Source organism: Pantherophis guttatus, chromosome 8, assembly GCF_059756535.1.
Source record: "Pantherophis guttatus breed Tessera chromosome 8, ASM5975653v1, whole genome shotgun sequence".
NCBI lineage: Eukaryota > Metazoa > Chordata > Lepidosauria > Squamata > Colubridae > Pantherophis > Pantherophis guttatus.
In genome coordinates, this window is record NC_142070.1 from 43,895,777 (window position 1) to 43,918,405 (window position 22,629).

At 38.0% G+C, this 22,629-nt stretch overlaps 1 protein-coding gene across 2 annotated transcripts in view; it reads right to left on the minus strand.

Annotated features, from left to right (window-relative positions):
- The window catches only part of FAM149A (family with sequence similarity 149 member A), a 51,610-nt gene that overhangs the window by 7,696 nt on the left and 21,285 nt on the right, over positions 1-22,629 (minus strand). The window contains exons 1-11 of one of the 2 annotated variants that reach the window (XM_034401441.3): positions 20,107-20,385; positions 17,604-17,714; positions 15,634-15,766; positions 11,721-11,863; positions 11,347-11,472; positions 10,015-10,191; positions 8,312-8,502; positions 6,689-6,837; positions 5,498-5,595; positions 1,914-2,138; positions 1,099-1,219 (exon numbers count right to left, since the gene is read on the minus strand). In XM_034401441.3, coding sequence (XP_034257332.1) covers positions 1,099-1,219; positions 1,914-2,138; positions 5,498-5,595; positions 6,689-6,837; positions 8,312-8,502; positions 10,015-10,191; positions 11,347-11,472; positions 11,721-11,863; positions 15,634-15,766; positions 17,604-17,714; positions 20,107-20,201 — 1,569 coding nt within the window. In that variant the 5' untranslated portion in view covers positions 20,202-20,385. Of the gene's footprint in view, positions 1-1,098; positions 1,220-1,913; positions 2,139-5,497; positions 5,596-6,688; positions 6,838-8,311; positions 8,503-10,014; positions 10,192-11,346; positions 11,473-11,720; positions 11,864-15,633; positions 15,767-17,603; positions 17,715-20,106; positions 20,386-22,629 lie in introns of those variants that run through there. The other variant, XM_034401440.3, reaches the window with a different exon arrangement.

Genomic DNA, 22,629 nt, shown 5'->3' on the forward strand with positions numbered 1-22,629 from the left:
GCTGACTTGGACTGAGAGAAAGTGACTGGCCAAAAATGATTCAGATGGTTTGCATGCCTAAAATGAACACTGTCTCCTGCTATAGACCAACACCTTAACAACTACACCAATTTAAATAATAGTTTTCTTATCACTGTTACAAGTTACAGTAGCCAAAATAGCTTTGGTTCTCATGAAAGTGATTATTTATATTATTAGTTCCAACATCTTAAAGTAAATGTTTCAATATTCCAAATTGGTCTGAACCCTTAATTTTATAACTTTCTTGATTCAAAATCTTTAGCTTTTGTTTATTTCACATTCTTTACGTTCTTAAAATTATGGTTAATTTTTCTTTTGTTCAGAAATAAAAATAGATTCACCAGGTGACTTTTCAAACTTGTCATTCCAAAGACTTCTAATATAAAATATTTAAATAAGCAGTTTCCAAAGTGATTAGAAGTGTAATTAGCATACTTAGTATCCAGTGGTGGGTTGCCCCCGGTTCTATAGAATCGGTAGTAAAATCAGCAGGAGGCTCCGCCCACCAACCTCTATGTCATCAGAATGCTTCTGCGCATCCGCAGAAGCTTCTGTGCATGTGTAGAAGCTTCTGCACATGTGCAGAAGAGCGTGCACATGTGTGTGCAAAGCTAGCGCGCACGCGCAACCCTGTTGTAAACTGGTAGTAAAGGTAAGTAGAACCCACCCGTTAGTATCCTTTTAAAAAGTCTGCTGCAATTGTGAGATCTAAAATAAAATAAGATAAAATAGATCTATTTTATATACCTGAATAATTTATATAACAGACATAAGTTTTAGCTTCATATCAATCCTATTAGGCACAGAGGAAAAGTGCATTGTGTAAGAGTACTCAAGGAAGTTTCATTTGAAAGAAACTATGAATGTGTGGGTGGATATACTGTATACTTTTTGGGATTATGCAAAGATTTGATTAAAAGTTTTATTGGCAACTTCATCCAATACCTGATCACACTGCATTTTAATTAAGTTGGTTTTTTTTTTAATATGATGTGCACACCCTAGATTCTATAGAGATAGAGAGATATGAAAACAAGTATTCAATCATTCATGGCAGAAATAATGTAGATGTCTTACAAAGCTTAAGCGTAGTCCAGGAACTGAAAGGTATTGATCAATGATGTCTGAATTAATGGGTGGTAACTTGTTCCGGACAGCAGGTGTAAATGGAGATGGCAAACGATCTAAGGCAGTGCATCTGTAGGAAAGCAGCATGGACATAGGAATTAACTCTTATTTCAGTTCCTTAAACTGCTACAAGACTGCTTCTTAACCCAATATGGTGAATAAATAACAGTTCTGTTGCATTTATAGAAATATTAAATCAATGTTAATATTAAGTCAATCCAATATATCCAAAACTGCACTTCTGGAAATTCTGGATATTATAGTCCTAGCACATCTGGAGGGGCCAAACTGGGAAGGCAGAATCTCTTTGAAGCACAAGACATCCACTTAAAATTACACAATCTTAAGCATATCTTCCGGCTTAAAAATTTTAAGCATATCTTCCCGCTTAAAAATCTGGATCTTATTACTTTAGTTCCTCATACCTGCTTAGCTCTTTCATTACTCTTACTATTCTTCATATGTCTACTTTGTGCTACAAGTACAAAAAAAAAAAGAGGTCTGCATGAGCCAAATTTACTGCAGTGCTAAAAATGAGTAAATTTTGCAGGCTTGGTTACATTATTTAGATTAATTTGTTTCTAAGATCACAATGAGTCTTATTTTCATAGCTTGAAGGATAACATCTTTAGACTATATAGTTCTCTTCTAAATGCAGTGTTTGTGTCACACAATCACCAAATTATTTCTCAGTGCTGTCCAAATTCTATCATCTGAATTCAACATGATCAATACAGTAAGAAAGAACAGAAATAAAATCGTACAATTTTGTTCCTCGCAGGACTTCATCACTGTAAACATTGGGAGTCTTTAAACGTAGTTGGTCTTGTGCTATTGATGGTAACCTACGATGGCCCACTGTTTTCTTAGAGGATCCAGGCAACACTCGAGGTAATGATGAGACATTGCTATCAGTCATTCGTCCCCCTCGATTCTTTGCTGAATTAATACTAGAACCCACACCTTGTGGCTTGTCTTCTTGTTCATGCCTGAAAGACAGTTTCAACCAAACATCACTCCACTTATATAAAATTAAAGTCTTCAGCAACTTGAAGCTGAGTAGTAAGTGGATTAGCATTCCCCAAGAAAGAAATGCATAAATTTCAACACTGATGAATGATTCTGGCATCAGAGATAAGAAACTCACAAGTGTCTTTCTCCGAGTAAAACATAATAATAAGGAGAATTCAAGACCTTAGTGCCTTCCGCCGTGCCCTTAAAACCAACTTTTTCCAGCAAGCCGGGCTGGCTTAAGAAGAAATTTTAAATGTTTTAATTGGTTTGTATTTTTAATTTTGGGCCAAATTTATATATATTTTAATTGTTTTTTAATATTTGTATTCCATGTTTTTTAATTCTGGCTGTACACCGCCCTGAGTCCTCAGGGAGAAGGGTGGTATATAAATTTAAAAATAAATAAATAAATAAATAAATAAATAAATAAATAAATAAATAAATAATAAATCAAGCAAAGAACAATGTGTTATCCTTCCATGATAACCAAAATAAAAAGTTTGAAGCAACTGTATCTAGAAACACAATTGGTCATGCATATTTTTATCTCAAAGTACTTTCTTCCACCTTCCAAAATGTAACTAAATTGTGCAATAAAAAGACTATTAACAGGATTTTGAAGTTTGATTTAGCTGTTGGTTTTACCTATAAACTATGTTTCTGTATATTAGATAGATGTCAGGCTAAATGGGTTTATTTATTTATTTATTTATTTTTATTTATTTTAAATTTATATACCGCCCTTCTCCCTGAGGACTCAGGGCGGTGTACAGCCAGAATTAAAAAACATGAAATACAAATATTAAAAAAAAACAATTAAAATATATATAAATTTGGCCCAAAATTAAAATACAAACCAATTAAAACATTTAAAATTTCTTCTTAAGCCAGCCCAGCTTGCTGGGAAAAGTGGGTTTTAAGGGCACGATGGAAGGCACTAAGGTCTTGGATTCTCCTTATCTCTGGGGGCTGATTCCAGAGGGTAGGTGCCCCCACAGAGAAGGCCCTCTCCCTGGGGGTCACCAGTCTACATTGATTGGCTGATGGCACCCTGAGGAGGCCCTCTCTGTGGGAGCGTACGGGACGATGGGAGGTCGTCGGTGGCAGAAGGCGGTCTTGAAGATAACTAGGTCCTATGCCATGGAGTGCTTTAAAGGTGGTAACCAACACCTTGAAGCGCACCCAGAAGACCACTGGGAGCCAGTGCAGCTCACGCAGGAGCGGTGTTATGTGGGAGCGCCATGCAGCTCCCGTAATTACCTGCACGGCCGCATTCTGGACCAGTTGGAGCCTCCGGGTGCTCCTCAAGGGGAGCCCCATGTAGAGAGCGTTGCAGTAGTCAAGGCGAGAGGTGACGAGGGCATGAGTGACTGTGCACAGGGAATCCCGATCAAGAAAGGGCCGCAACTGGCGAATCAGGCGAACCTGACAAAAGGTCCCCCTGGTTACAGCTGTCAGATGTTTCTCCAAGGACAGCTGCATATCCAGGAGGACTCCCAGATTGCGAGCCCTTTCTGTGGGGGCCAAAGACTCGCCCCCAATAGTCAGTGATGGAGTCAACTGACTATATTGGGATGCCGGGAGCCACAGCCGATCAGTCTTGGAAGGGTTGAGCTTGAGCCTATTCCTCCCATCCAGATCCGCACAGCCTCCAGGCACTGGGACATCACTTCAAGGGCATCATTGGCCTGGGGTGGAGATGTACAGCTGGGTGTCATCAGCGGACTGGTGGTATCTCACCCCGAAGCCACGGATGATCTCGCCCAGCGGCTTTACATAAATGTTGAACAGAACATTCTGTTCAACAGAATGGACCAATCCCTGCGGCACTCCACAGATGAGAGGCCTCGAGGTCGACCTCTGCCCCCCTGCCAACACAAACTGCGACCGGTTGGAGAGAAAGGAGGAGAACCACCGCAACACGGTGTCTCCCATCCCCAACTCTTCCAGCCGGTGCAGCATGATACCATGGTCGATGGTATCAAAAGCCGCTGAGAGATCTAACAGGACCAGAACAGAGGAGCAACCCCTGTCCCGAACCCTCCAGAGATCATCAACCAACGCGACCAATGCCGTTTCCGTGCTGTGCCCAGACCTGAAACCTGACTGGAATGGACCTAGATAAGATGTTTCCTCCATGAATTGTGGGAACTGTCGCGCGACGACACTCTCCACAACCTTCGCCATGAAGCGAAGGTTGGAGACAGGACGGTAGTTGGCCAATATTGCCGGATCCAGGGACAGCTTCTTGAGGAGAGGCCTCACCACCGCCTCCTTCAAGGCAGCGGGGAAGTGGCCCTCACTCAGCGAAGCGTTGATAACACCCTGGAGCCAGCCTCGTGTAACCTCCCAGGAAGCCAGTACCAACCAGGAGGGACACGGGTCCAGTAAACATGTGGCCGCACTAAGTCTCCCCAAAATCCTGTCCACATCATCGGGAGTCACAGCGTCAAACTCCTCCTAGATAACATTCTCAAGACTATTCCTCGTCACTCTGCCCTGATCTACCCAGTCAGAGTCCAAATCCTCCCGGATCTGAGCGATTTTGTCATACAGGTATTGTCCAAAATGCTCCACCCTGCCTTCCAAGGGATCCTCCCGCACTCCCGGATGGAGCAGGGAGCGGGTCACCCTAAACAGGGCGGCCGGACGATTCCCTGATGATGCAATAGAGGTGGAAAAGTAATTAAACTTTGCCGTCTTTATCGCCACTAGGTAGGTCTTAATATGCGACCTTACCAGTGTTCGATCAGATTCAGCAAGACTGGCCCTCCAACCGCTCTCCAGGCGTCTTTTCCCGGTGCTTCATTTCCCTCAGCTCCTCAGTAAACCAAGGAGCCGCACGGGATCGGCACCGGGTCAGAGGCCGCAAAGGCACGACTCGGTCCAAGGCCTGTTGGGTAAACAGTGGTCTAGAAATTTATAAATTGTGTGTCTGCTTTGCAAAAGGGGAGAACTTATTAACTTGGAAGTATATTTATCAGTGTTCAACTAGGGGGGACAATTTATGTACATACAGTATTCATACTGTATGTTTGTTTTATTTTTCATGTTATGCATTCTTTTTTGTGTAGTCTACTTTAGTTGTGTTTTGTTTTTGTATTTTTCTTTTTTGGAAGTTTTTACTTTAATATTTTGAATAAAAATAAAATTGATGATCTACTTCAATCAGGTATGTTATTCCTTTTATCGTTCCTTTTATCATTTTATAAACCTGGTCTATAATCATAATAAATGTTAACAATCTAACTAAAATAAATAAGGCCAGAAATAAATAGACCAATGTAGCCTATACAAAAGTGTGATTTTATAAGGAGATCTTTATAAAACATACTTTTCAATGAAGCTTGAATGTCTCTGTTGTAGAGGTTTAGCTTGAATTGTCATGACACCATTTAAATTGCCATGTGAACTGCTGGAGAAACGGTGGGCCTAAAGAAAACAACAGAAACAAACACAGATATGTCATTCAATGTCAGAATATAATTATTCCCTTAAATAGTCTTAATATTATAAAGAAAGAAGAAGAGGAAACAAACCTAACCCTCCCCAGAACCGAGCATGGGAATATTATTGTCCAGTTTATTTTTAGTCTTATTTTCCCCCAAAATGTTAGAAAGAACCATCAGCCACTAGATAACTGCTGCCTTCTGCATTAAATTAACTATATACAGCACAGCTTATTGAATTTTTTAAAATTCTAAAGAAAGCATGTAGGACCCTGTTCTGGATTGAGTCCACTGTGTATAAAAATGGGAAATACAAAACTTCTTTAGCAGCATCTTTCTTTGTAAAAGCCCCATGCACTCTAAATTGACTCAGGTGAATAAAACGTTTTATGTAACAGTTAAGAAATATTCAAGACTTTGGGAACAATTTTGTTTAGTATGATCTTTATGATCTCTCCAGAATATGGCAGGCATGTTTTTATTTATCTTTTAAATACGGTAATGTGAATCTTATCCCCTTGTTCTAAAAAAAACCATTGGGCTTTGAGTTCTTACAGTTTTTAAAACTTATTTTAGCATTTATTACTTTCTGAATAATAAATTATTACAGAACAAATGTAATAATTAAATAAATTAAAACATAATTACTGCATATGTTCTGTTGCATACTTACAAAATGGTGTCATGGAACAGTTATGAAATTAAATTCAAGTTATAAAATAAATAAATAAATATTTAACTTATTTTTATTTACATTAATCTCTCTTGCATGGCTTATTCATACATGCACATATTTTGGGCCTTAGACATGTTGATAAATTATCCTGGTTGAATATATTATAATATTTTTCTTTCATTATAATATTGTTACTCATTATAATATTGTTGCTCCTACTATGTTGCTCAAAGGCCAAAAGACAAAGAAAAAGAAAGAATGATCAGAAAAAGGCTTAAGCACCCAAGAATTATGGAGACAAAGAAACAAAGTAAAAGGAAACAACTAAATACATGAAGGATAGATTGTTAATTCTTAGCATGACAATTTTTTGTATTTTCATGAAAAGATATTATTTTACCTGGGATTGTCCAAAATGCAGACCAAAAGATCGAACCTCTGACCCTCTGGATGGAGGAACACTTGATGTATCTACCATAGCACGGGAGGGTGGAATATGTGACAACTTATGTCCAGTAACTTTTGATTTCTCCGTATGCTTGAAATTTTCTAGATCATTATTACATAAAAATAGTAAATATACATGCATAAATCAGACAATATCAGAACCCTCTTAGTTTGCTTCAACTTTGAAAGCAATGCATTATTAATAATTATTAATAATAATCTGTCACTTTCTCTACTCAGCTGCCAGGATGATACAATGCTGCTTCCTAAAATTGGTAGGTAGGTGGTTTTTCTGGGGGAACGGGCAGGAAACTGAAGCTATTCTGTCAATAGCACACCAATATTCTATGACTTTCATGGCTCAGGACTGGGAAGGTTGTTTTATTTTTGTTCAGATAGAGAAGGTGTTACCGCATTTATTTATTTTATTTTAAAAAATTATATAGTCATCCATTTAAAAACTAATTCTAGGCAGCTCCTAATCAAATATAAAAATCATAATAAAACTATAAAACTAAATACATGTAAAAATTAAAACCAACTAAAATTTGGCACCAAGTCATATATCCTCGCTTGGGGGGAAAATCAGGTCTTCAAAGTTTGATGGAAGGTCAGGAGAATTGAGGCCTGCTCAACTTCAGGGGGGAAGAGTGTTCCATAGGGTAGGGGCTGCCACAGAAAAGGAATATTGTTGACTGCTTTGGAACAATTTACTTCCACCTAAACTGGCGTTTTTATCTCAGCCTAGTAGATCCCCAGGGCAGAGACAAGACAGTTGACCCAATAGCTCCTGAGGTGTCTATCCTTGCTTTGTGAGCCGAAAGGATTTCTTTCACAGAGTTCAAAACAAGGATACGGTAAGATGACAGAGCCATCCGATAGCTAAAGCCCACATTAAGGTTTATGCCAAGGCTCTCAAAGTGACAAAGCAACTGTTTTTTGCAATTGCCTCTTTTGCACATCCAGAAGAGCTATTTTAAGAGTTTTGTTATCAAGGACCTATTAAAATGGAAGGGGAAACTTCATTGCTTTCTGTGGCATGTCTGGTAAATACCCGCAAACAGAATTGTTTATGTTTGTCCCAATTTTGGGTTTGTTGATTATAACAGATCCTAGTTACCTATTAAATAGTAACTGCTATGGATAATTTTCATTCATCCAGCCTAACGACATGAACAAAATTCTTGGTAAGATAAGACCAATCCAGTCATACTTGTCTCTGGAATGGGACAATTTGGTATGGCCAACTTGCTGTAGCCATTTCGCCATGGCCATCTCACCACAGCCAACTTGCCATGGGACAAAAATGGAAATAATGTCAAAGAAACTGTGGCAGATAACATTTATTGCATTGAGTTATCCTGCATGGAATTGTATGTGGCAAGTTGTCCCACAGTGAATTGGCTGCAGCAAGGGCAGAAGTTGGCCATGCTGAATTGGCTATGGCAGCAAGTTGACCATGGTGAGATGGCCATTGCAAGTTGTCCTAACCCTCTTGACTCATGACCCTTCTTCCTGATTATGGTAAGTCAACCAGGTAGAATGGTTCAGCTTGTCTTTAAAATGTTCTACTTACCTGTAATAGATGATTCCCAGTATTTTCTTATTAATTCTTCCAGTATTTTAATTACATTTTTCCAGATTTGATCAAACACTTCAGCAGTCACAGCGTCTTTGATGCAGGAGTTGGGAGAAACAGGAGGAATGCCGTGTTTAATTTGTTTTTGGGCAAGTTGAGCATTTCTTTGTTCTAAACCTTCATCATCACTAATAAAAGAAGTAAATTAAAGTTTTATTACTAAGTATTATTAATTATTACTAACAACCTTGTCAATTTAATCAAAGTCTCTTTTGATCAAAGTATTGACCCACAGTATTATTTCAGAACTTGTCAAGTTATAAATTATGATTTTACCACATTTAAATTCCATCAAGACTCAGCGGTAAATGCATGTGCCCATAAAAGCTGTATTTAATACACACAGGAAACATGATTCTCACAATTTGTGCTGTACAAATTGGCCTTCAGTATTCATCACTTGATCACATATTAACAATACAAACAATATTGCAAAATATTCTTCCCTCATTTGATTTTGGATTAAATAAATCCAATAGAAAATTTCTACTTCTTTTCAGAAAAACTGTTATATATACTGAGGAAGTAGTACAATATTAATAACATAGTAGGATTAGTAGGCCTTTGAACTATGGTGCTGGGGAAGACTCCTGCGAGTCCCTTGGACTGCAAGGCAATCAAACCGGTCAGTCCTAGAGTAGATCAACCCTGACTGCTCTTTAGAAGGCCAGATCCTGAAGATGAAACTCAAATACTTTGGCCACCTAATGAGAAGGAAGGACTCACTGGAGAAGAGCCTAATGATTGAGGGCAAAAGAAGAACGGGACGACAGAGAATGAGGTGGCTGGATGGAATCACTGAAGCACTCGACGTGAGCTTAAATAGACTCCAGAGGATGGTAGAGGACAGGAAGGCCTGGAGGAACGTTGTCCATGGGGTCGTGATGTGTCAGACACGATTTCACGGCTAACAACATAGGATTAGTATTTTATATATTTCATATATTCTCAGCAATTTTCAAGACAAATGATTTTATAGTAAAAGGTTTCTGACAAATTTATTTCATGTTGTTTTGCCTAATTGACCAATTCCAATAAAACCAAGAAAAGCATGCATGATTGACATGAAATTCTTCAACAGCTTAATTGCTTAGGCTTCAAACACAAAAATGATTGGTAGAGCTTTTTAACATTGCTTTGCTCATGCAAACAATCTATTGGGAAAATAAGTTTTTAATTTTTGCCTACCTGATCTTAAAAACCTCTGATTGTTAAATGACAAATGACATTTTAACCATTTGTGTTTAAATTAGCTAACATTATTAGGAAGAAAAAGCAAGTGAAGGTTACATTTTGAAAACAGCTTCAGTCTTGAACAGGCTGTCAAACACCCGGCCCATGCGCTGGCCACGCTTACAACCAGTTTAGCGAAGGGGGAAAAAAGTCCCAATATGTCACATGACACTGCCGTGATGACATGAGTTTGTCACCCCTGGTCTAGAACATATTATCAATCACAATCATTGACATTCACTGATTTAAAGACAAAATAATTTTGCCTGCAATTTTCTGCTACCAAAGATGCTGCTTAGAGACACAAGCAAAGATAAGTCAAGTATATATAGATAATTTCATAAAAAGTCTGATTTTTCCTTAGTCTTAATTATTTGTCATGAAAGCTTTTAAAATTGAACATTTACATTTCTTTCTTGTCAAATGCAAAATATTCTTCCATTTTTCCTTCTGCATCATAAATTTCTTCCTCCAAGAACGAATATCCAGGTGAATCAGGTAAAGAAATCTCTGTTAATTTGGAGCTGAATGTTTTGTGCACTGGAAAAGCTGCAGGTACCAGTTTTGATCCTGAGATGCATAACCTAAATTATGGTACACAAGCGAAAAAGAATAATGTTATTTTTTTTTGTAAGAGTAATACTATAAGCTATTAGGGTAACTTATTAAAATTTCCAAGCATAATACACAGAAAAAAACAATTTATATCAACAAAAAAATAAGAATAAAACTTCTCATTAAATAAAATTCTAATGAAGATTAGACTCTTATAGCCTTTAATGTGCTTTGAACACCTTACAGAACTTGCCTTATCTGTACTCAAATGTTTTCCAATTTCATTAGTACAGTGCTAACTTATAACTTTGTTAGGCATCTCCAACACATTTCTGCTTATTGTTTGGTGGTAAGTATCATGACACACCTGATACTACTATTGTAGCTGGCAAAATGCTGCATCATAGGGCAACAATTTTTGAAACAAGGTACCTCCAAAGGGCTTGCTTACAGAATGTGTCCAAATTCTGGAACCCGTGACTCCCATGGAATTGAAACTTGGCAAATTTGTAAAACTTTTTATGACATAAAAATCCCCAGGAAGCATTTTATGACATGATACAAAATGCTATGAACATTCTTTCTGATGTTTGACTATGTATACAGTTCAACACGGGATATTTTAAAGATAGAAACATCTCTGAATTTTTCCTAATTTCTCAAAACCTTTTCCAGTGAAGGAAGTACATTACAAGCTCTGCCATTGTTGAGGGCATTGGAGAATCTGGTAAGGAAATTACCCCTACCCCAGGGCTCGGCTGAGGGTTGTAAGGGCAGAGGAAACAGTATATGCCTATATTACATGTGAAAAGAAGAATGACCTAATAGATCATGGATTAGTCTAGTTATCCTGTTCAACCATATAACCCTGCCTTCAACAAAATATAAGCCTAACAATATAATAATATGCATAACAATCTCTAGCACGTTTCAACAGTTGTTTCATTTCTTGCAAATTCTGTTATGTTATCCCATGCAATATTTCTGAAATTTAATTACTGTATAATCTATTTTAAAAGTACCTTTCCCCATTATTAAAAAAAGCACTTAGTGCATGAAATACCAATATGCTGCTTCTGTTCAGTTGAATGTGGTTGTTTAATACATTGGGAGTATAACATAATCTTAAAACGTCAATCATATATGTCAATGAATAAATATCTATTAAATTGATGACAACATACTCTCTCATACTGGTGTTGATTTCACTCAAACTAGGTACAGATTTCGAATACACAGAACTAGAACTTCTGCTCTGATAATGCTGAAAACCCTCATCTTTTGGAAAAAGAAGCTGTTTTCCCAAAATCCTGTAAAAAAATGACAATGAAATAAAGAAATTGAATATAGACAGAACAGTTCAATTCAACTTGATATAAAACCAGAAACATAGAACCAACAGTCAGTGGCAGCTACTGTTATATAACTGAGCTCTGATTCAAACTATAAGGGACTTGTAATTTAAGCCAGTGCAAAAAAGTATATTGAGTAAAAATACATGCAGAAAATAATAATATAATGCAAGGACTCAGATGAAATAAATTTTATATAGACTTGCCTTAAGTGAAGTGATCTATTTGTCCAGTCTTTGCATTCTGTCTTTAAAATCTCAGTTTGGGAGCTCACTTTTCCTTCAAACAGCATTTCATCCACATCCCAAAACAACTGATGCACTCTCTGGGTGTTTGCTTTATCAAACTCCTGTGGATTTTAAAATTAAGATTCTCAAACACTACTTCCACATAGCTTTGCAGCTGAATAAAATTGCAGTACTGTAGATATTGGCCAGTGATGAGCCTGATTTTAGTCTGAATCTAGCAGCTTCGAGATGAAGATACAGTATTTGTTATCCTAAATTCATCTAAGGAGTGTGTTGCATTGCAACCCCTTTCATATCCACTCAATCCATCTGGGGACCACCCAGTGTAGATAATGCACATAGGTAAAGAAAAAAACACACAAATACAGCAAACGGGAATAAAGAAACAGAGAAATAACAACAGGAAGGAAAGAAGCTTAAGAGAAAATACCTTTGGGACACAAGAAACCAAAGAAGACTAGGCTAAATTAGAGAAAGAAACAGAGCATTCCTTGAATTCATTCAAACTTCTTTAACAGAAATGACCATAGGTGGAATCTTCTGTATAGTGAAATACAGGTAGACCTCATTTAGTGGTCGCTAAGCAAAACCATGACTGTGCATATAAATTTCAGCTTTCCTTTGCTTTACAAACCTGCTGTAAATGTGAGAGCTAGTTTTTAAAGTCATTTTTTAATCGCTGTCATAACTACAAACTGTCACTAAATGAGGCAGCTATATAGGACTATTTATTACATGTCGTGTCAGCGTATGTGAGTTTGTTTGTTTCTGCTCCCTTCCCTTTACAGTGAGTGTGTTTCTAGTGCACTAGAAAACAAGCTGCATTTTCTCTGCTCTGTGTCAGGCTCCTGTGTGAGCAGGGCGTTGGACTAGATGACCTCCAAGGTCCCTTTCAACTCTGTTACTGTTAACAGGTTAACAGGGGACAAAACAGAAGGGTGAGCTGAGAACCAGCAGTCCTCTGAGCCCATGCCCCTATTGCGCCTCCTATAAAAATGCCCTGAGGTGATTTCTTCTGTTTTTCTCAATTATATCAAGACACATCTGGCCTTTTTTTTTTAGCTTTCTCTCATCATATTAAATTTGGTCCCATTTTTCAAAGTTATCCTACTGACAGACAGGAAGACACTGGAAATAAATTACATAGTTTATTTCTTGTGATCTATTGGGTTGGCAATTAAAGAGGTAAATAACAGAAAGAAAGCTAGATTATGTAACAAAGAGTAGGAACAACAATCAATTTAGGAAATGAACAAGGCCTTGAATATACAAATAGTTTTGGAAAGAGTGGACCAGAACATCAGCAAAGACCAAGAGGAAATGAAGGAAATGAGGAGAAGAAAAAGCAAAAAAATAAATAAAAATCCTACTTAAAAGGACATTCATGGAAGAATTCAGTGGGTGGCATTCTTCTGCCAAAATTAGAAACAAACTGACTTCAAATACCAGTTGCTGGGAATGAGGGCAGGAAAAGATTATTGCTTTTCTGTTCTGCATGCAAATTGGCCTTGGTGACAAAATGGTTTGGTTGGGTCTCTGCTATTATGAGCCTTTCCTTTCTTATACAGCTAAAATAGGAAGGAAGGAAGGAAGGAAGGAAGGAAGGAAGGAAGGAAGGAAGGAAGGGGAAAAATTAGAATAGAATAGAATAGAATAGAATAGAATAGAATAGAATAGAATAGAATAGAATAGAATTTTTTATTGGTCAAGTGTGATTGGACACACAAGGAATTTGTCTTGGTGCATATGCTCTCAGTGTACATAAAAGAAAAGATATGTTCATCAAGAATCATAAGGTACAACACTTAATGATAGTCATAGGGTACAAATAAGCAATCAGGAAACAATATCAATATAAATTGTAAGGATACAAGCAACAAAATTACAGTCATGCAATCATAAGTGGAAGGAGATGGGTGGTGAGAATAATGAGAAGATTAATAGTAGTGCAGATTTAGTAAATAGTTTGACAGTGTTGAGGGAATTATTTGTTTAGCAGGGTGATGGCATTCGGGAAAAAGCTGTTCTTGTGTCTAGTTGTTTTGGTGTGCGGTGCTCTATAGCATCGTTTTGAGGATAGGTGTTGAAACAGTTTATGTCCAGAATGTGAAGGGTCTGTAAATATTTTCACAGCCCTTTTTTTGACTCGTGCAGTATACAGGTCCTAAGTGGAAGGCAGGTTGGTAGCAATTGTTTTTTCTGCAGTTCTAATTATCCTCTGAAGTCTGTGTCTGTCTTGTTGGGTTGCAGAGCCAAACGAGACAGTTATAGAGGTGCAGATGACAAATTTACCAACAAAGAGTGACCAAAGGAAATACATGCACAAGATGAGTGAGATTAATTAGAAGCAGAAAAAGATATATATCAAATGGGAAAAACTGGTGATATGAATCAGCTGAAAGAGAATGAGAAAAGTGCTTAGACAAAGACTGAATGAATGAAACGAAGTTTGAATGAGTAAATTCAGAAAGAATGCAAGACCTGTGAAGAACAGGATTTATTTAACCAACATGTGCTGCAGAACAAAAGCTACATGGAAAGAGCTTTTCATCATTGACAATTATGTTTTAAAAAGCAGAATTAGGGCAACAAGCAACAGCAGTATCTAAGAGGAATAATATCAGAAGAATTTATATTCACTAGCGATGATGATTAAGAACAAGGTAACCTTAAAAGCGGAAATAGATTAGAAAAAATAAAGAACAGCTGAGAAAAAGAATGGCTAAAATAACCCATAGTTTAGTCCAAGAAGCTCAAAGAAGCACAGGATATATACACTCTTCTCAAAGTTTGCTTATCATCCTGACTTTAATACAGATAGTCCTTGCTTATGAACCCTAATTGGGACAGACAACTTTATCACTAAGTGAAATGGCATTAAGCAAAACATCATGTGATGCTGCATAGCAAAAACAGTCCCACAAGTCCTAGTAGTCATTAAGTGAATTACATGGAGTCATTAAGTGAAACCACATCACAGTTACTTGTGACCTCCTGCCAGTTTCCCTCTTGACTTTGCTTGTCAGAAGTTGGCTGTGGCAAATGCTGATCATGTGCTGCACAATGCTGCAACGATAAAAACGTGTGGCGTTGCCAAGCGCCCAAATTGTGATCATGATTGTGGAAGCACTGTGACAGTCATAAGTATGAGGATGAGTCATAAGTTACTTTTTTCAGTGCCATTCTAACTTTGAACAAATAGTTGCTAAGAAAGGATTATCTGTACATTCTTTTACATAATGTACTTATTTTTATTTTATTTTTCTTCCTAGGTATGGAAATTTATAAGATGATTTTAAAAAACTTTTAACACTGATAAATATACACTATATTCCTTCATAGTTCTTAAATAGAGAACCATTATTTAATGTTAATTTGGGGTTTTGTTTTTGTTGTTATTCTTTTTTGTGCTTTCAAGTCATTCTTGACTCCTGGCAACAAGTCCCTGAAATGTTCTTGGCAAGGTTTTTCAGAAGTGGTTTGTCATTGATTGCTTTCTAGGGTGATCATCCTGTTGGCTAAAGTGGGACTAGAACTCAGGGTCTACTCTCCTGGTTTCTAGCCTAGTGCCTTAACCACTATACCAAATTGCCTCTCATAATGTTGGTTAACAACCTAGATCTTTTACCTGGAACAAACTGTGATTTCAAAGATACTGATTAATTAACCAATATTTAGCTAGACTTTGCCAATTAAACTTGGAATGGACCAGAATTAATGTACCCAAATTGAAAATAAGAAGAGACAAGACTGTGAATCTATCTAAAAAATTAAGTTTTATTCAAACAAATATTAAGCTCCAGTTACCAGAAATCTCAACCATATTTTTACACACATTTTATACCAATTTTACTAATAAAGGTTGACCTACATCATCACCCCAGGAGTAAACAGAACTTCTTTCAGTAGATGGGCCAGTGGTATAGCTCTGTATCCCTGACCAAGAGTTATTCAAATCTGTGGGTGTTGTTTGTCCGCTTTGTGAAAGTGAGGAAACAGAAGCCCTGTTGATAGAAACAAAATTTAAATGCAATGTTATGGATTAATAAAACATGACCAGGAGATCCCAAGGCAGTAAAAGATTGATAATTAATTTGCATCTACTAACTAGTATAGCAAATACAGATGTTATTGGCTTACATGGCAGAAAAGCAACGACTTCTTCATTGGATAATGGAATATACATTTGCATATTCATTTCCATATGCAAACCTCAGGGACAGATTTGTTGTAAAGGGAACAAATTTACATAAATCTTATACTTAATTGCTCTCCCAGGAACATCTCTCCTGGGCACCTATGGTGGAAGAGGAGCAGATGTCAGGTACACTGCTTCTACTCCCTGAGACATGCATTTTATAATTATGTAAACGATGGCATTGTTTTCCCCAATATGAATGCTTGGCAATTTTATAAGTTGTTATAATTTTATTTTAGTTTTTATATTTTAAAGCCATGTAGAGTTGCAGCAATGATTCTATAAATGAAATAAAATTTAAAAAGTATTTTTTGCTCTTGTAATAGATTTTGGTATTGTGTACTATGGATTTAAATTCAGCAGTCTGTAAACTATCTAAGTAGTTATGTGCTGCAGTCTTGAGAATACAATTAGCAAAATCAATGTAACTTCTAAGCAGTAGATAGGGAGGGAGATATCTATTCATCTTTTTTTGAGTTTAATAGAACTTATTCTAGTAATTAGTTTGTAACTATATCTTTCAAAATAGTCTTTAATATGTAAATAAAGTTTTTCAGGTTTTTTTTGGATCTACCTTGATTCTTGGTGGACAAGTTTGTATTACCTTATTAGCAATAATTTGAAAGTGTTTAGCCACCAGGATAGCTTTTCAACCTCTTAACTCAATCTACAGGAAGTTTGGCTAGGTGTAGAATTTTGTGGCATATTAAAAGGTTCATTCAGGTGTAGGCACACATACATATTCAGGAGAGAAAGGAAAACAAATAAAGGTAAGGTCAAAAGTGCACAAGATGTTAATGTGCAACTGCTATTAAAGTAACAGAACCTGTTATCTACAGGACTGTTACAGGAGGGAATCTAACATTATTTTAATTGTATCTTTGTTTCCATTTATCTAGTGGTGTCTGGAGGTGGAGGACACAAGATGAGCAAGATAGTGAAAGTGGCTTTGAGATCCAAGCCCAGCCATTTTTACAGTATATCAAGATCACATACATGTAGGAAATGACAAATCTTACATGATGATGCTATATTTATTCTTTGTCTTCCAGCAGCAGCACTCTAGAAATAAATATTAAGGGTATTTCTTCAAATATTCATAGTAAAATGGTCTCTTGATTCCAGCACCAATTCCAGGCCTCCAAAATGAACTGTACATAGTACTATGGATGTTCTAACAAGGCCCATTTTGTGGAAGTTTCCTTTTAAGATTATTTTCAGTGCTAACTATACAGTGTTTCAGGCAAACTTTTTTCATGCACCAACCACCTGAATCTGGAACCATCTCATGCAAAGCATAGGCTTTAACCCAGAACTACCATCTCTACTACATATCAAATCCAAGCAATATTTCAACACTGTATGTATTTCAAGTCACAGGAAGGAAATCCTTCTAGAGCTTGTGACTTTTTAATTTCCAGATAAGCCACACTATGAATTGCTTTAAAGATGTTACAAGTTGAAAATTGCCATGCTAGATAGAGAGTGGAGTGGGGAAGCAGAGAATGTTGAAGTGTTGTGCTCTTTGAAATAAAATCTGTCTTCTCATATCAACTTATTCTATGCATCTATTCACCTTTTAACAATAAAATGAGATAAATATTGAAGAAATACTTATTGCAATTTCAGAAATTAATACATACAAGGAATAGTTGTCAATTGCTTCTTGTACACTTTTTGTAAAAGGTGCTGGAAGGCAATATTCATTCTTTGCTTGGAAATGATGGTCCACAAGTCCTTTTGACAGCCCTTTTCTGAAAGAATTAGATGCAATTAATTCTAATTTAGGCCTTCTTTTCATTCATAACTTCACAATGTACATTTCCTTTTACAGTTGATGAACACTTTTATCAGCATATTGATGATATCTTACCCCATGGTGACGGATGATCTCACCTGTTTCATGTAGATATTAAACACGAGCAGAGAAAGCACTGATCCTTGAAAGCACTGACTCATAGCAGGGATCAAGGGTCAGATCTCTTGCTACCGAGTTCATTCTTTGTCTTCCACTTGTAGCATTCTAGACATCACTTGATTTGCTTCATCTCTCTTAGTTCTTCCATATATATCACAGGGCTTGATGAGATCCATGGGTCGAGAGAGATTGCTTATCTAATCATATCAAAAACACTCCTATCCCGGGTGAAACTACGGTTTCATCAGGTCTATGGAGCAGATCTTCAGTTATAACCCCTGGCTCCCTCTGAAACCCATTAAGGTCCATCAGTCATGGAGGGCAGATCAATTAATAGGTTCCATCTCCCTGCAGAGGGGTATGACCTAGAGAAGTTCATAGCTATCTATGATAGGATTGTGCAAGGGGACCAGGGATAGGTCAACCAATTCCAAATCACAATGACACCGCTTTGACAAGAAGATCAAATCAGGTGGGTGATCATTACTTCTTGCCTGGATGACTGGAAGCCCACAGAAGTCATGGCCTCCATAAATTCCTGAGTTACTATACCTCCTAGGGAAGGCAGATTGAAGTCCCCTGAACCATTAGCAGGACCTCCAGCACCAACCCTGCAATAAATGCTAGGTGCTCAGGCAGAGAGGCTGCTGCACGGTAGGGTGGCTGGTACAATAGCAGAAATCCTGACTAGTCCCTAGGCCTAGGGCCTACCCTAAGGAAAATGGGCTCATAATTGGTCACTTATGGATAACATTATAGCACATAATACATAACATTGCAGCATATCACATTAAAACAATAATAATATGGATTGTTTTTTAAAAATTATGTAATTTTAAAATGCATGTGAAATACTTTGAGCATTCACAAACAGTATAGATATGCAAAATTATCAAACCAAGTAAACTTACTGTTCATGTATTATACCATAATGCTTAGCCAGCTTATTTTTGAAGGAGATAAAAGTAAATAGTTATTGTATTACATCCCCCTTACCCCTTACCCTCAAAATCAAGGAATGGGGTTAGAAAAAGATATAAAAAGTACCCGCTTTGGGGATCTACTTTTCTTTTATAATTACAAGATACACCAAGTATAAAGAACGGGGTAGGATCCAATATCTTAAAGCCAAGCCATATAAATGCACTTCATGCACAATTTGTAAAATTAATTTCTCTCCAGATATTATGGCATGGCAACTCTAATAACTCTGAGACTGGCCTTGATGCAGAAAGGCTATAATTCTATCATTCTCCCAATATATCTAAATTTTTGTTCTGCAGCTATGTAAGGGCTATACCTATATACAAATTAATAAATCTGATAACATTCTTAAAGGGCAGTTATATTTAACATTTGGTGCTGAATAATACATGTTAAATAACTTCTCACAAAAATAAAAATTTTACATGTTACCATTTAGATAAACATCTGTGAAGTACAAGTTGTATATTTACCATGGCCCACAAAATTGTTACTAATTAACCTATTCTTCCAGAGGACATATTAAGGAAAAAATATACTACTTCCTTATCAAATCACAGCATTAGATTCTTCTCAGACATATATTCTCTTGTATTAAAGAGAGAGAATACAGATTATCACAATACAGTATACTGTATGAAAAGGAATGAAACTTAATACTCTTAACCAAACTCAAAGGTTTTTCCATTTTTTTCTAGATAGATTGACCTGCACTATGTGACACTGTTTACATCATAAGGGGGTTTGTTGCCATTTGTTTTTGGAATATTTGCTCTGAATAAAAGTGTCAATGAGGCAATGAACCTGAGCCTTGTCCTTAAAAACTCTTAAGGAAAAAATAATGCAAAATGTCACCTAAAGCAAACTATTTTGTCTTTAGACTTTTCAGGATCATATTGATATCCCTCTTATTTGCGGTGTATTAACTTACACCTTCAGAATTGTGCTGTGATATTTAGCTAATTATAGAAAATGAATTGTTCACAAGCAAGCAGCCCACCAACCTAAAATCTGAGCCACAACCTCAGAAAGTGCCACACGATGTATCCAGAGAAGCTTGCTTCCTTAACCCTCCCTTCCCAAAAGGATGGGGCATAGAGGAGCTGAAACAAAATGCTGTAAATATATGCCGATAGGAGAACGATCAAACAGTAGAATACGCATAGATGAATTCACATATATAGATGCATGCATCCACACCCATCTTGAACTAACACACTGCACCCTCACCCCTCCTGACTTACCCTATGACAATCAGTTCTGGCTCCGTCTCCTGCTGATGGGAGCTAGCAGCACCAGGCAGGCTGCAGGGACATCGTACACCACTAGCAAAGCGCATGGGGAAAAACAGCCCACGAAGCCCCCCTGCTCCTCCCTTTGAACAAACTCAGCTCTCTCTGTCTCACTCTCGCTTATTCCCAGAGAATCCTTTCATTTCTGCATGTGGTTGTCTGTCTCCTTCCCAAAGAGAGACTAGCGAATATGCACGCATGCCAGTGCCTTAAAGTGTGTGATGTGGGAGTGTATATGAAAGAGGAGGAGAAAGAAGGAATGGCTGCAGTTTTAAGCTTTCCCCAGTTCTGTTTCTTCGTATATTCTCTCCCAGAATTCTCTTTTCAAGACATGGTTACCAGATAAAAACACATCTTTGAAAGATTCCAAAACAGTCAAAATCAAAGGGAATAAGCAACGGAAAATAGATCTGCAATTTTACTGTGAAATCTTACCTTTCTGCAAAAAATGATTGATTTCTGTATTTCTAAAGCTAAGAAGAATATTATCTGCTGTTTGGCTATAATGGTCAGATACCGGTAGTTTATTTTGAAAATGAGGAAGGCTGTCTCACATTTTCAGTTTTCGTTAAAATTCATGCCCCCCTTTCTCTGCCCCTCCCACAAAATGTTTTTTAAAGAAAACACACATACTTCTTCTATATATTTGTGATTAATTTGTGATAAGGTTAACGTGGGAGCCATTATTATTATTATTATTATTATTATTATTATTATTATTATTATTATTATTATTTATTGAATTTGTATACTGCCCTACTCCCAAAGGACTCAGGGCGGTGAACGACCAAAAGATAAAATACATATAATACAAATGTTAAAAAACCATTAAAATACAATTAAATAATTTGGCCCAGAAAACAAAATTTAAAACACCCCAAATTTATAAGACAAATATAAAATTTTAAAAATTTAAAACAGTTTAAAAGAGAGGTTAGGCCAGGCCGGCCTGCTGGAATAGGGATGTTTTGAGGGCACGGTGGAAGTCGAGGTGTGAGCCAGAGCCTCAGGGAATGGCCCAAGCTCTGTCTGGAACCTATCAGGTTCCATCAGGCGCCTGGGGCGGAACCATCTTATCTGTTCTGCCTCCTTGTGGCGGGGTGTGGCGGTTCGAACGTCAAGGCGAAGGAAGAAGTGATCTGACCATGACAAGGGCTCAATCACTATATCCCCTCTCTCAAGATCACTCAACCACTGTCCAGAGACAAAAACTAGATCCAACGTGTTTCCCTCCGTGTGAGTAGGGCCATGAACTAACTGGGTCAGGTCCATAGCTGTCATGGAAGCCATGAACTCCCGAGCCATCTCAGACGTCTCACCTGTGGATGGTAAGTTAAAATCCCCCATGACCATAAGCCTGGGGGTGTCAACTGCCACCGCGGCTATCACGTTGAGTAGCTCGGGCAGGGTTGCTGCCATGTGGCAGGGAGCCAGGTACATGATCAGCAAGCCCATCTGTACCCCATGACCCCACTTCACAAGGAGGGACTCACAACCGGCGGTCTGAGGAACAGTGGCCTCCCTCGGCCCAAGACCTTCTTTAATAACAACTGCCACCCCTCCGCCCCTCCCCTGTGACCTCAGCTGATGAAATGCGTGGAAACCAGGTGGGCACATTTCAACGAGGGGGACCCCCCCTCCTGGCCCAACCAGGTTTCCGTAATACCCGCCAGGTCTGCTCCCCCCTCCTGAACAAGATCACAAATGAGGGGGGCTTATTTACCACAGACCTGGCATTGCACAACATCAGCCGAAGGCCCGGGCCCTGAGGATCTGTGCAACCTGGGGAACAAGCAGAGCATTGGGGGCCAGAGTGCGCCACTGCTCAAAAACAGCAAGCGCGTGCTCCCACAACTTGATATGGCCCCCTGCTCCCACCATATCTGCCCCTCCCACCCACAGTACTGATGACAAGTCCATCCTTGGAACAAGTTCTAACCCCCTCCTTGACCCGGGGTCCTACACCCCCCATACCGCGCCCCTCTGCCAGACCTGGCTCTCTCCTCAGTGGGTTATCCCCCACACCCACAATTCTGGTTCTAATCTGACTCTCCCCCCCCCGGGGGCCCTTAAAACTTTTGCTAAAAATTTATATCAAGAAAGGAAAGAAATTAAATAGGCTGGGAATTATGTTATGCTCATTCTTATGTCCTGCTAACTGAAGCCCAAAGTTGTCCTATTGATCATTTTTACAGGAGATGACCTCACACTGCAGCCCTTTTCTCATCCCCATCCTACCTTGGAAACAGCCTAAATTGATCCTTAACTGTTTCATTTTTAAACTAAATTGCTTTGTCTTCTTTCAACATGGATTTTAGCATATAAATATTCTATGATATATCCTCCCCCCCCCCGGTCATTGGAACTGTCATCCATCAGTTGGGGTACAAAAGACACTGGACATCTGGTTTGTGAGGAAGCCTCTGCCTATGTAATGTCTGACCCAGAAGTCACAAAGTGGCATATGGGCATTAT